The sequence below is a fragment of the Capricornis sumatraensis genome, chromosome 13, assembly GCF_032405125.1.
Source record: "Capricornis sumatraensis isolate serow.1 chromosome 13, serow.2, whole genome shotgun sequence".
Lineage (NCBI taxonomy): Eukaryota > Metazoa > Chordata > Mammalia > Artiodactyla > Bovidae > Capricornis > Capricornis sumatraensis.
The window spans coordinates 30,746,509-30,759,031 of record NC_091081.1 but is presented as its reverse complement, the minus strand read 5'-3'; the positions used below and the strand labels follow the sequence as shown (position 1 = coordinate 30,759,031).

Genomic DNA, 12,523 nt, shown 5'->3' with positions numbered 1-12,523 from the left:
AGTGCACAAGACACAAGAGTCATAGATTCAATGCCTGGTTTGAAAAGATCTCGTGAAGTTAAGAAATGGCAACCCACATCAGTATTCTTGCCTGGAAGGTTCCATGGACAGACAATAGCCTGGCGGGCTACAGTCCATAGGGCTGCAAAGAGTTGGACATGACTGAACAACTAAGCAGCGTAAGTCCAGGACTACACTTTAATAAGAGTCAAAAGAGTTCAGGAGTACTAAAGGAGCAGATGGAAATGCGGCCTTCTGTACAGATATGAAAATAGTGCCAATGATTAAGCAGACTGAAGGACTTAGCGTGTGTTGTTCCCCCAACCGGAATTTCCCTCCAGATCCTCCATACCTCAGCTTAAATGTCCATCCATAGTCAATCACAGCTCATGACTTGCCACTCTGGCCTGTTTTCTTCACAGCACTACTTGCCAGTATACTGCTTATTTGTCACTATGCATACTCTTTTTCTCAATTATAGTAAAAAGCCTTGTTGAGCAAGTTCAGCATTCAATCAAAACTTCAGTATCCTGACACATAGCTGGCATTCAATAGTTGCTGCGTAAGGGATGCCCACTTAAAGCCTGAAAGATGTCAGCTTTTAGATGAATTGTTTAATCAAGACATGTTGCTAGTTGCCAGTGCAAAACAGCTTAACTGTAATGTTCTGTTTAATAGGAAAATATTGAGGTATGTCCCTAGTGGTTTAAATACTCATACAACCATGACAAACTCACAAAGTATTCCAGGCATTGGGAAAAACTTATAATTCAATGGATTGCTCTTTCAGCCATCTCTTTTTATTTACAGTTTGTGTTTAATGCAAATCAATTTCATAACATGAAAAGTTACTATGAATCAAAGCATAAATACACAAACACAATATACAATCCAAAACAGATATACAGCATTCAGGTGTGAAACAAAAGGGAATGTTCATTCACACACACAGTAGCTTGAGATCTGTTGGATGTTTATTCCAGTGTTGGTTTCTAAAGATGGGAAAAAAGAATGACTTTGGTTTTCAAAACTACTGTGGCCATATTAGATTCTGGAATATCTAAGCATCAGTGTGTGACCATGTGAACAAAAGACTTTAGGGAGTGTCTATTTTTAAAAAGGTTGCTGTGCATCAAGGCAGTTGTGAAAAGATTTACTTTCCAAAATCAAGCCCATTTTAGGCGTAGGACCAGGTTCTAACTATCTAAAAATATCAAATGATAACAAAAAGTGTTCCAAATGTGGCTACTCTGATTCAGTTTAAAAAGAAGTATTTACAGAAAAGAGTATAAAAGTTTTTCTAAATTCAATGTAAGCAAGCTCCAGTATTGACTTCACAAATATTTGATTTACAGTTTGGCTCCTTCACATATTAGCCTTTTTCATTTCAAAATTTGTCAATTTTACCTTCGAAACAGATCATTTTTTAAACTGTAAAAGTTATTCAATGTATGCAGAAATAAAAAATATTTTAAAACTCATTAACAGCAATGTAATTCTATTCTTTGTTATCTGTTCAAATGAATCTAGTGTTCTTTTTGAATAGGAATAGTATGTAAGCAAAATGTATTCATTATGCTTGAATTTGGGGTAGATTAATCCATCTTTGCCCTGGCACTGTATAAAAAGTCAAATGCAATGTCAGCCCAAAGCCCCAGAGGAAAAGTTCAGTTCCCAAGAGAACAGTTGATAGCTTAACATAAAATTTTATCTATCATATGTCAGCATTAAATTAGTACTGCTGAAACAACACTTTGAGAATTTACAGTAACTCCTGGAAGTTCCTGCTAATGTACATACAGATAGAATCACAAAAGCTTTCTGTTTTACCTAATTGTTTTATGGCCTTATAAATTTAACAAACCAAATGCAAACTGAATCTGTTCCACAGCCCATTCTTTATCTCTAAGTAAGATAAAATCTATTCTCATTTTCAAGGTAGAGCTTTATGTGTCCATACTTCTTAAGCCACATTTAAGGAAATCATCTCAACTAATTTTGGATGTTGTCTCTCTTCATCTTGAACAGGTAACTCCAGCAGATTTAATATTGGCATTCATCATCTAGTCAAACCCTTCACATGCTCTTCAAACAAATTTGGGATCCTCAATAATTTCTGTCAATTAAATAAGGTGTGGAGTTAGATTTATTCAATGAAGATTTCTTTTTCTTTTTTTTTTTCCTTTGTCACACAGGATGTATAGATGCCATTTGAACTGGATTTAGAAGATGGTGAAGTACAGATGTTTCTTCGCCTGAGTCTCTTAACAGTAGAGATGTAGAAGGGAGACCGAGATCACAAAGAGACTGGCTGTTGACTGCAGAGTACCATCGCTTGCCTTGGTGGTGGCATTGGCTGGATGAGGGGCAGGTGAGGTAGTCTGGGAGGAGTTACTTGAAGGTGTTACAACGGTTGTTTGATTTGAGTAAGTCTAAAATATATAAAAAGTCACACTGATCAATTTCCACATTACAGTTGTCTCTCCACATACATTTAATATGCCATTAAGATAGATGATACAGTCTGAGGTTTTCATTCCATTATTCCATTATTATTTCCATTATTTCCATGTTTCCATTTATTTCCATTATTACCCACATCATTTCATTCTGAATTTCTTAGTCCCACCAAGATCCTTTAGTTTCAAAAACAACTAGCTAGTGATGATTAATGACTACAAGTAACAATAACTGAAAACAAACAAACAAAAATGTTCTTCAATAACTATGTAACTCCCAAGTGTATGACTTGACCCTTAATTCTTTATAAAGTAATAAGGAACCAAGGTACCTGACCCACTTTCTGTGATTATACTGACTTATTGGTGTTACAAATACGCTTCTTCTACTTTCTCAAGAAGGGGGAGATTTTAAAGTTGCACTAATAATTTGGATTTTAAAATACGGGAATTTGAGACATATGTTTTGAGAATTGAATGTCTTCATGAATTCGCTGGGTAACTTTCACCTACCTGTTTAATACAACTTTGCATTAAACTTAAGGGGCCCTGGGTATCTTATCTGCTCCTTTGAAGTCTGGAAATCATATACAGCCCTTCTCAAAAATGGCCACAATATTTGTCTTAAGTTGAAAAATATAACGAGCCTCTGCCTTAAGGCAAAATGATCTCACCCAAAGCATCATAAAGTCGGAATGACTTCACAACAGATGAGAAGGTTTGATGTTGGTTTCACAAGCAGCAGCCCTCCTGCCTGGTCACTAAGCCCAGCACTGTGGCCAAGGACCAAGGTCCCCCAGCACCCCAGTGCCTAAGTGGCATCATTCACCACACTATTTTTCAAGTCATAAAATGCACAGTCCAGCAGGGCACATGGTAATCTCTCCTTTGTCAGGGAACAAAGGCAGATGGGAGATTTCAGCTCTCACTGCAAGAGAGGGTTTTAAAGGGCTTCTGATTACAGCTGGGACAAGAACCTGGCACCAAGCAGGTCTGGGCCACATGTATGTTTGGCTACCTATTAATTCAAAGATAAAACCATTTTATCCTTTGTTGTAAATCCATAGAAAACCCAGCTTCTTTTGTTGTAAAACCCATAAGGACATTCAGCAAACATCGACTAGAAATTTTATAAAGCCTATCTAAAATATACTAATTTTTAAAATCTCAATGAAATCAAATACATTTATTTGGCACCTACCCAACAGAGTATGCTACCAAGAAGAAAAGCACTCCCAGTAAAAGGAAAGCATTAATAATATAGGGAACAGTTTAAAACAGGGCTCCTTATTTGGGGGCAAGACCTGATTTGGGATCCCTGAAGGTAATCTCTTATCCAACAAAGCCTTGGTGCATCAGGTGAGTCTTAAAAAAAACAAACCTGAGCCCAGTGCATCCATAGGAGAATCAAAGGGTCCTCTACACCAACGAAAAAAACTAATGTTAATATATGAAATTGACAGTAAACATAAATTTCCCTACTAAGCTACCAAAGATTTATTTGCTTAACCTCAAACCCTCTGAAATTTAGGGGTATGGGACTGAATCTGGCTGGGAAAGGGGACGGGGCGGGGTGGGAGGGACCAGCTTTTCCAGTGGCCACGCCCCTCCCCCACCGAGGAATCGAGAAAGGCTCGGGAGAGCAGCCGACCCGCAAAACAATAGGGTACAGTTACCCGGTCCGCGGAGCGGAAGACGAGGAGCGCTCCTCTCTCAGGCTGCGCTCCCAGGTGAGCCCGGCGGCTGGATGTCTGGGGACCTGGCGCACCCAACTTTTTCGGAAGAAGTGCCCAGGGGACCCTCCTCAGAAAGCCCCAACGGAAGGCGATGGGAGACCCCACCGCTGGGGCACCCCTACCTACCCTCCAAGTCCAAGCTACCGGAGACAAATGCCCCTTCTTGCCCTCCCAGCGCCCCCCACCTTCGGTCTCTCAGGCTCAGCCGCCGCTGGCCTCCCTCGCGGCCGCCGCGCACCCACCCGCCGGACACCGTGGGCAAGATGTGTTCCCGGGACAGAGGATCTGAGGAGGCCGCGGGGACAGGGACAAAGCCTGGCGGGGACTCGGGACCCAAATGTCCCATCGGCCGCCTGTCCAGAGATAGCCAATCTGGCTAACAGAGGGTTCCGTCGGTGACCTGTAAGGTCGTGCCCAGGAGAGCACAGGGTCAGGAGCGGGTCCCCCCTAGACTTCAGCCCCGAGCACGCGGGACTGAGGTGGGTTAACAGCGTCAGTAACTGGGGCTTGCTCGGGATCCACGAGCTAGTGAGGGGAGGATGGGCGAGAGCTGCGCCCCCCGAGGGGGATCTTCCTCTCTCTTTGTGTGATGCGCTAGGGGAGGCGAAGACACTCGTACAGGGAAGCGGGGCGCTCGCGGGATGCGGGGACGACCTCCCCAAAGGGCCTGAGGTGTCTGGGTGCTCCAGGGGTGGGGGGCGCATTTTTTCCCGCTCTGCGTGAAAGCGGGCGGTGGGCGTCAGGCAGCCTGTGAAGGGCTGTGCGAAACCTGGGGTGGGGCAAGGTCCTCCTAGCCCACGCGTGGAGGTGCTTTGTTCTCGGGGCTGCCGAAAGGGTGGGGACAGCCTGCCAGGAAGTGGAAAGTGGGCTCCAAATTGCCGCCCCCTCTCGCCCCAGATCAGATTGTACTAGATTCTCTCTCCTAGTTCGGATCCACAACCGAAGGTGGGGGTGCAGACCGGTTCCCTGGGGGCGGTCCCACCCGCCTCGGGCGCGGCCCCTGAGCCCCTGAGCCTCGCCGGGCGCCAGGACCTCACCTGCGTAGGTAAGAGCAGCGCCAGAAGCAGCAGCCCCAGTCCGAGCCTGGCTACGATCGCTCTCCCCATGTCCGCTCCGTCGGTGCGCAGCGCGTCTCGCTGGATTGCAGGGCGCCGAAGGATCGCTGGCGGGGTGCAGGCAAGGTGGGGAGCGCGGCCGGCGGGCGGGACCTTATATACCGGGCCAGCCACAATAGCCGTGACGTGGCGCCGCCCGCCCACCCGCGCTCCCCTCCTCCACCGCCGCCCCCAGCGCGCGCCCGCCGGCCGCCTCCCCTCCTCTCTGCCTCCCGGCCCCCGCCGGGTTCGCAGCGCCCTCTCCCTCCGCCGGCCCGGAGACCCCGGGGCGGCAGGTGGGCGGCCGGCGCCGCCGGCTCCCGGAGGGATGCTTTATATTTTCCCCGGGCGGGCAGTGTGCAGGCTGGCGCAGGCCGCCCAGTGACTCCCACACAGGACCCGGGGCGAACTCGTGAGCCGCACGCTCCGCTCCCAGGCCCGTGCCCAAGTTTCCTTTGTTTCCCAGGACCTGCCATCTTATCCCCCCAAAAGAAAAGTCTTCAGCCTCCCGCGCAACGCGCGGCCTCCAGTCCCGGCTCTAGCTGCTGCGCGGACCCCGACTTGGGTTTTCTCAAATCTCCGCCCCGTAGGAAAGGGGAATTTTCGGGCTTTGTGAGTGTCCCGGACCTGGCAAGGGGCACCGGGCGCCGGCAGGCGCGCGCCCTTCCCAGGCTGGCCGGTCGGGCTCGCAGGCGGCGCCCGCGCTCGGAGCACCGCGTGTGCTCTGCCCCCTCGCTGGTCGCGCCCTCCCTTTCCCCCCGCCACTCGCTTTGTTTTTGGAGCTCCTCGCGCTCGCCGGGCTGTGAGGGTTCCCTGGGGCATCCCACGTCCGCATCCTCCCGAGAGGTGGGGAGCCACCCACCGGGCGCAGACTCGCTGCCCCGACACTGGCGACAACTGAGTTTTGGTTCTCGGCGCTCCTCCCTGCCGCCGCTGGCGGACAGGGGCGAAGAGACCGTGACCTGCCCTGACGGATGGTCCCCCTCCCCAGCCCTAAGGGCCCCTTCAGCCCTCCCCACGTGGCTTTGCTACTAGGTCCCACCCAGGGAGCGGGAACCTCCCTGGCGGTCCCGCTAGAATTCGCTGCCCCAGTGGAATTCCTGGGGACAGGCTTTTTTGGCCTCTGTTGCAACGCACTTGCTCGTTGTTATCTGTTTAAAGAGCAAAAGCTTTGGGGATAAGGCTATTACTTTTCCATAGCTGCCATTAGGCAGTTTAATGAACTGGCGCCTGTAGGAGATTAGTCCTTGTTCTGCAGATTTGAGTAGAATATATTTTCCAACCATCCTACTGTGAAAACTTTCAGGCATACAGTGAAAGGTAGAAACTATTTTACTGGTGGACGCATTAAAATTTAATTTGTAATTACGTTACTTAATCTTTTTTATTTAAAGTTTGCCCGACTGTTTTCCGGTCTTGGAAGCAGAGTTCAGACACAGTAAAGCTATTGTTGGTTAGTGGCTCAGTCCTGTCCGACTCTTTGCAACCCCATGGACTGTAGCTCGCCAGGCTCCTCTGTCCATGGGATTTTCTGGCAAGAATACTTGGGTGGGTTGCCCATTCCACCTCCCGGGGATCTTCCCGACCCAGGGATGAAACCGCATCTCCTGCTTGGCAGGCAGATTCTTTATGGCTAAGCCACCGGGAAGCAGTATGGCTGTAAATGTATTTAACTGTTACTTTTGCAGAACAGCCTAGTTAAACAAGGTTTGTTTTATGGGAGCAGGGTAGAGATGGAATCCACAGTAGCCGGTCTGTGACTGAATGGGCTTGTGCCCTACTGGCCAGTCACTTTAACTCAGTAACTTTCCACTTTAGTACATACTTGGGAACACAGGAATTTCTGTCCTGCACCAGCGGACTTTCCTGTTTTACAGTGTTATCACACTGTTTAGAAATAACCTGGTCTTTTCCAGGGCATGAATGGGCTGTGGCCCAGAAGTGCCTAGTCCCAAGGAAGGTCCCGTAGTAAGTTCTTCAGAGAATGCTTGTTGAACTAAATGGTGGTATTCACAGGATACATTAATTATTTTGTCCTTCATCTTCTTTTCCTATTCCTTCTTTCCTCCTCCTCCCTCCTCGTTATTGGTTTCAAGAGATGAACTAATGGAGTGCTGAAGAAAAGACTCTAGAGCCAGCTCTCCTTGGTCCAAATCCTGGTTGTGCTACTTCTACCTGAGGCAAAAAGCCTCAGTTTCTTCATCTTTAAATTGGAGATGATGGAGACATTATTAAATTTATTAAAGGGTTATTGTGGGACTTGCCTAGCAGTCCCATGGCTAAGCCTCCACACTGCCAAAGCAGGAGGCCCAAGTTCAATTCCTGGTCAGGGAACTAGATCCCACATGCCGCAACTGGGAGTTCTCATGCCACGACTAAAAGATCCTGAGTGCCGCAACTAACAATCCCACATACCAGAACGAAGATCAAACTCCCATGTGCCGGAGCCAAAACCTGGCCCAGCCAAATCAATGAATAAATATTAAAGGGTTAGAACAGAGCCTGTCTTACACTGGGAGCTCTCAAGTAATGTTTGCTCCTGCCATGAAGGTCCCAGGAACCTTCTTTGCTGCTGTATGATTCATGAAAGACATACCAAGCACCAAGAAGCACTTAAATCTGGTAAGGCACCTCATCACCAGTTAATGATCACGCATAATTCACAAAGCCTTGAGATGACATGTACATTTAGCAGAGTGCCTGGCACATAGTAAGGACTCACTAAGCTGCCACCTCTACTGCTGTAGGATCTAGTCATCATAATGTGGCTTTTGAAATCTTTCATTTGTTTAGCAATTACTCTTTTTTTCAGCATCTTTGCAGGTGGTATTTTCTATGGGCACCTATGAGGTCAGTAAGGCAAACTTCATTTCTGAGGCACAGAGAAGTTAAGTTACTTACCCACAGCCACATAGCCAGTTTATAGTGCCTCACCTAAAGCCAGAACCAAGGTTTCCTGACCCAGGTCCCAAGTGTTTTCTGAGAGGCCCATCTCCCTTACCCCACATTCTCTTCGCTGAGCACTCAATCAATATTTACTGGCTGAATAGGCTAATATTAAGGGAGCAGATTAATTTTCTTTTTAAGGTAAAATAGTAATTCTAGGGGGACAGAACATATTTGACATTTTCAGCATTTGTCAACAAAATGGATGTGAAATGTGATAGCAATTCCATGCATTTAATTTTGATGTATCCTGGTTTTTTTAGCTAAGCTTTTGTTCCACACCCAGGAACTCCAGCCGGGAGATGGCAGTGAAGGAACCAAGTGAAGGAGCATTTTTGGTTGAGTAGGTTTCAAGTCCCCCTGCTAGAGTTTGTTCAATCAGCAGATGATGCAGCCGGACTCTCTGTGGGGACATGCTGCCCCCTACTGGTCATATAAACCCCTCAGTTCTCACTGCCAGAAAATCAAACCCCTCTGTTGTGCCAAGTATAAAAGCCTTGAAATGTTGAAGCCTTGTAAAGCTAATAAACTTTACTAAAGAGCCTCTTGATCAAGGTGAAAGAATGAAAAAGTTGGCTTAAAACTCAACATTCAAAAAACTAAGATCATGGCATCTGGTTCCATTACTTCATGGCAAATAGATGGGGGGAAAGTGGAAACAGCGGCAGATTTTCTTGGGCTCCAAAATCACTGCAAACGGTGACTGTAGCCACAAAATTAAAAGACGCTTGCTCCTTGGAAGGAGAGCTATGACAAACCTAGACAGCATATTAAAAAACAAATGTCACTTTGATGACAAAGGTCTCTATAGTCAAAGCTATGGTTTTTCCAGTAGTCACGTATAGATGTGAGAGTTGGACAATAAAGAAGGCTGAGTGCTGAAGAAATGATGCTTTCAGACTGTGGTGCTGGAGAAGACTCTTGAGAACCCCTTTGGACAGCAAGGAGATCCAACCAGTCCATCCTAAAGGAGATCAGTCCTGGGTGTTCACTGGAAGGAATGATGTTGAAGCCGAAGCTCCAGTACTTTGGCCACCTAATGCAAAGAGCTGACTCATTGGAAAAGACCCTGATGCTGGGAAAGACTGAGGGCAGGAGAAGTGGGTGACAGAGGATGAGATGGTTGGATGGTATCATCGACTCAATGGACATGAGTTTGAGCCAACTCCGGGAGATGGTGAAGGATAGAGAAACCTGGCATGCTGCAGTCCGTGGGGTTACAAAGAGTCGGACACAACTGAGCAACTGAGCAACAATCAGTCTCTTAGGCGAATTTGGTGTCTCCATTGTGGGGACAAGGATGTGAGAAAGCCAGTCTTCTCATCCATGCTGATGGGATTATGGAATGGAATTTTATATTTATCAATATTAAAAATATAGGTCCCCTTACACCTAGCAGTTCTAATTTTAGGACCTTAGCCTACAGATATACTTACAGAAATGCAAAAGGGTATATTTTCAAGGATATTTTGCAGCATTGCTTTTAAGAGTAAAGCATTAGAAATCACCTAATTATCCACAGATAATGCCCCAACTAATGATAGTATATCCAAATATCACAAAATATTATAAATCATTTTAAAAAGTATAATATATAATACAAAGGAAAATATCCAAATAAATTGGATAAGTGAAAAAAAGTAATGTACAGAATAGTGTATATACTAGGGAACTGTGTTTTAGAAAGAGAAAGAAAAGGCTAGGCAGAAAGAAATTATTATTATTTCCAAAGGAATAGGTGAGAAATAGATAGTGGCACTTGCCACTGAGGAGGAAGCTGGCTGGTCAGGCCACAGAAGAAATAAGAGCCATTTTTCATTCACAAATAGGTAAAATTATTTAAATAAAGTAATGTCAATACATTCTGTGGCTGACTTCTATAAAGCGAATGTGTTTCCACCCCACCCCACCCACCAAGGAGCCCTCCTTCCATCATTCACAGGTTCTTGAAATTATAGTTTTGCCTCAGTTCATCCATTCTATGACAACTCGCCCCAATAAAAGAGTAATATAGGTCCAATATAGAAAATTTTGGAAAATACAAAAAAATTATAGTAAAGAATATTAAAATCACCCATAGCCCATAACCAGAGATAACCACTAATAATAAATTTTTAATATTTTCTTTTTGATTATATATGTATATATTCAGATTTAGAGTTTGCTGACTGACTTGTTTTGCTGAACTAGGAGCAAATGTGCATAAAGTTATCTTTTTTTTCCACTCAATAGAAAATAATAAAACCTTAATCATAAAATTTGAAATCACATTACATGATTAATGAAATGATAGGGTGACCTGTGCAGGTGACCACCAGGGTTTCTGCAAGATTCAAATTCACCTAGGGCTTCCTGGCTTCAGTTTGGTGCACTGGGAGCAATTATCTGCTCCAAATATTGATGGGGATGATTCAGGCTTTGGGGGTTGGCAGGACTTCCAAGACAGCAGTGTCAATTTCTGGACTTTTTTGGAGGTGGGAGTACACTAGGGTCTCCGCATCCCTGATCTCCAAGAAAGGATGTCTGTGGTCCCCCTGCCCAACCTTGTCCTCCCTCTATCCCAACACCCTAGAAAGACTTTAGTTCAGCCTTATTAGCATTAGACAAGAGGAGCCGATAAGGATGACAGCCAATAGCACTATATCTGAATTCGTGTTATCTCAGGATATATTTTTGGCAGGCTTTACTGTATTTTTCCTTGTCATTATATATTCTTCAAAAATATTATTCATAATGACTTTACAAAATTCTTTTTTATTGGATGTTCCTCTTATAGATAACCTCATAAACATCCTAACACACGCATTTTGTTTTCATTTCTAGCTATTTTCTTACAATACATTCCTGGTTTGGATCCTGAAATAAACTGCCAAGTTGTTGTCTAGAAATGTGCACTTAAAACAGCAATGTGTGGGATTGTCAAATCCACAGATCTTTGCTAAATGTGAGACTTATATATTTTTTTAAATTCCATAGGACAAAAATCTCATTTTTATTTGCATTTTCACTACTGTTGTTATTGCTGTTAAGTCACAAAGTTGTGTCTGACTCTTTTTGACTCCATAGACTGTAGCACACCAGGCTTCCCTGTCCTTCACCACTTTCCCAGAGTTGGCACAAACTCATGTCCATTGAGTCAGTGATGCCATCCAACTATCTCATCCTCTGTTGTGCCCTTCTCCTCCTGCCTTCAATCTTTCCCAGCATCAGGGTCTTTTCCAATGAGTCAGGTTTTCGCATCAGGTGGCCAAAGTATTGGAGCTTCAGGTTCAGAATCAGTCCTTCAATAAATATTCAGGATTGATTTCCTTTAGGACTGACTGGTTTTTAGCAGCTATTTGTTAGTCATTTGGAATTTTCTTTCTATGAATTGCTCTGCATACATTTTTCATATCCACAGAAGTGGCGTGTCATGCGTGTGCTCAGAGTGAGGAGACAGTAGATTGAGATGTTACTTGGTTAGTTCATCTAGAGCCTGCATATGGAAAGGATGCAAAGGTGAGTCAATGTAGTCAGCAGGGCTTCACAGAGAGATCTACAATATTTTCCAAGGTAGTCAGAACATGTCTTCAGACCCTGAAATCCTCCTTGGGGGTACACAATTGCAGGTGATAAAATCTGGGTGAATGAGGGTGAGATCAGACTTTCTGCAAGCTTACTGGTCTCTCTTGACACTTGGTCTTATATACATGAGAGTAAAACAATTCTGTAGGTAAACTCTAAATATGTACTACAGGCCACAGCCACGAGACCTGGAACATCTCTTCAATCCTGGAGATATACTACACACTTCATGATTACAGGGTATGGTACCCTGAGGCACGAACTTGGTCCTCTTAATCACTTTCAGCCTCAAAGAGGAACACATCCTAGTTCAAATACATTTTGAAGTTAGAATATTTACTGTAGGTCTTAGTTGTTCACATATCTGTGGGTATCACGCTAGTAAGTTCTTGAGTCAGCTAAAAGTCTCTCCCTGTTCTGTCCTTATGTATTGTAAGAACCCTTTGTTGTTTAGCTGCTAAGTCATGCCTGGCTCTTTTACAACCCCATGGACTATAGCCTGCCAGGCTCCTCTGTTCATGGGATTTCCCAGGCAAAAACACTAGAGTGGGTTGCCATTTCCTTCTTCAGGGGGTCTTCCCAGCCCAGGGATCAAACCCACATCTCTTATGTCTCCTGCATCGATTGGCAGGCAGATTCTTTACCACTGAGCCACCTGGGAAGCACTAAGAACTCTTTACATATTAAGAAACATTTGCTCATTAGAGATTCATATGAGTGAGGC

At 45.0% G+C, this 12,523-nt stretch overlaps 1 protein-coding gene across 1 annotated transcript; it reads right to left on the bottom strand.

The window, feature by feature from the left end:
• Positions 1 to 978: 978 nt before the first annotated feature.
• On the bottom strand, positions 979 to 5,351 carry CD24 (CD24 molecule). The gene is made up of 2 exons (XM_068985397.1): positions 5,233 to 5,351; positions 979 to 2,432 (listed from the first exon to the last, which is right to left on the bottom strand). Exons 1-2 carry the CDS (start codon positions 5,299 to 5,301, stop codon positions 2,265 to 2,267), a joined length of 237 nt encoding a protein of 78 aa, XP_068841498.1. The 5' UTR covers positions 5,302 to 5,351; the 3' UTR covers positions 979 to 2,264.
• Between the last annotated feature and the right edge of the window lie 7,172 nt (positions 5,352 to 12,523).

What these genes read in the sequence shown, in the direction of transcription:
- CD24 (XM_068985397.1), bottom strand. Translation starts at nt 5,301, where the DNA reads ATGGGGAGAGCGATCGTAGCCAGGCTCGGACTGGGGCTGCTGCTTCTG. An exon ending in CGCTGCTCTTACCTACGCAG is followed by an intron (nt 2,433 to 5,232) that starts GTGAGGTCCTGG and finishes TATATATTTTAG; the next exon opens with ACTTACTCAAATCAAACAAC.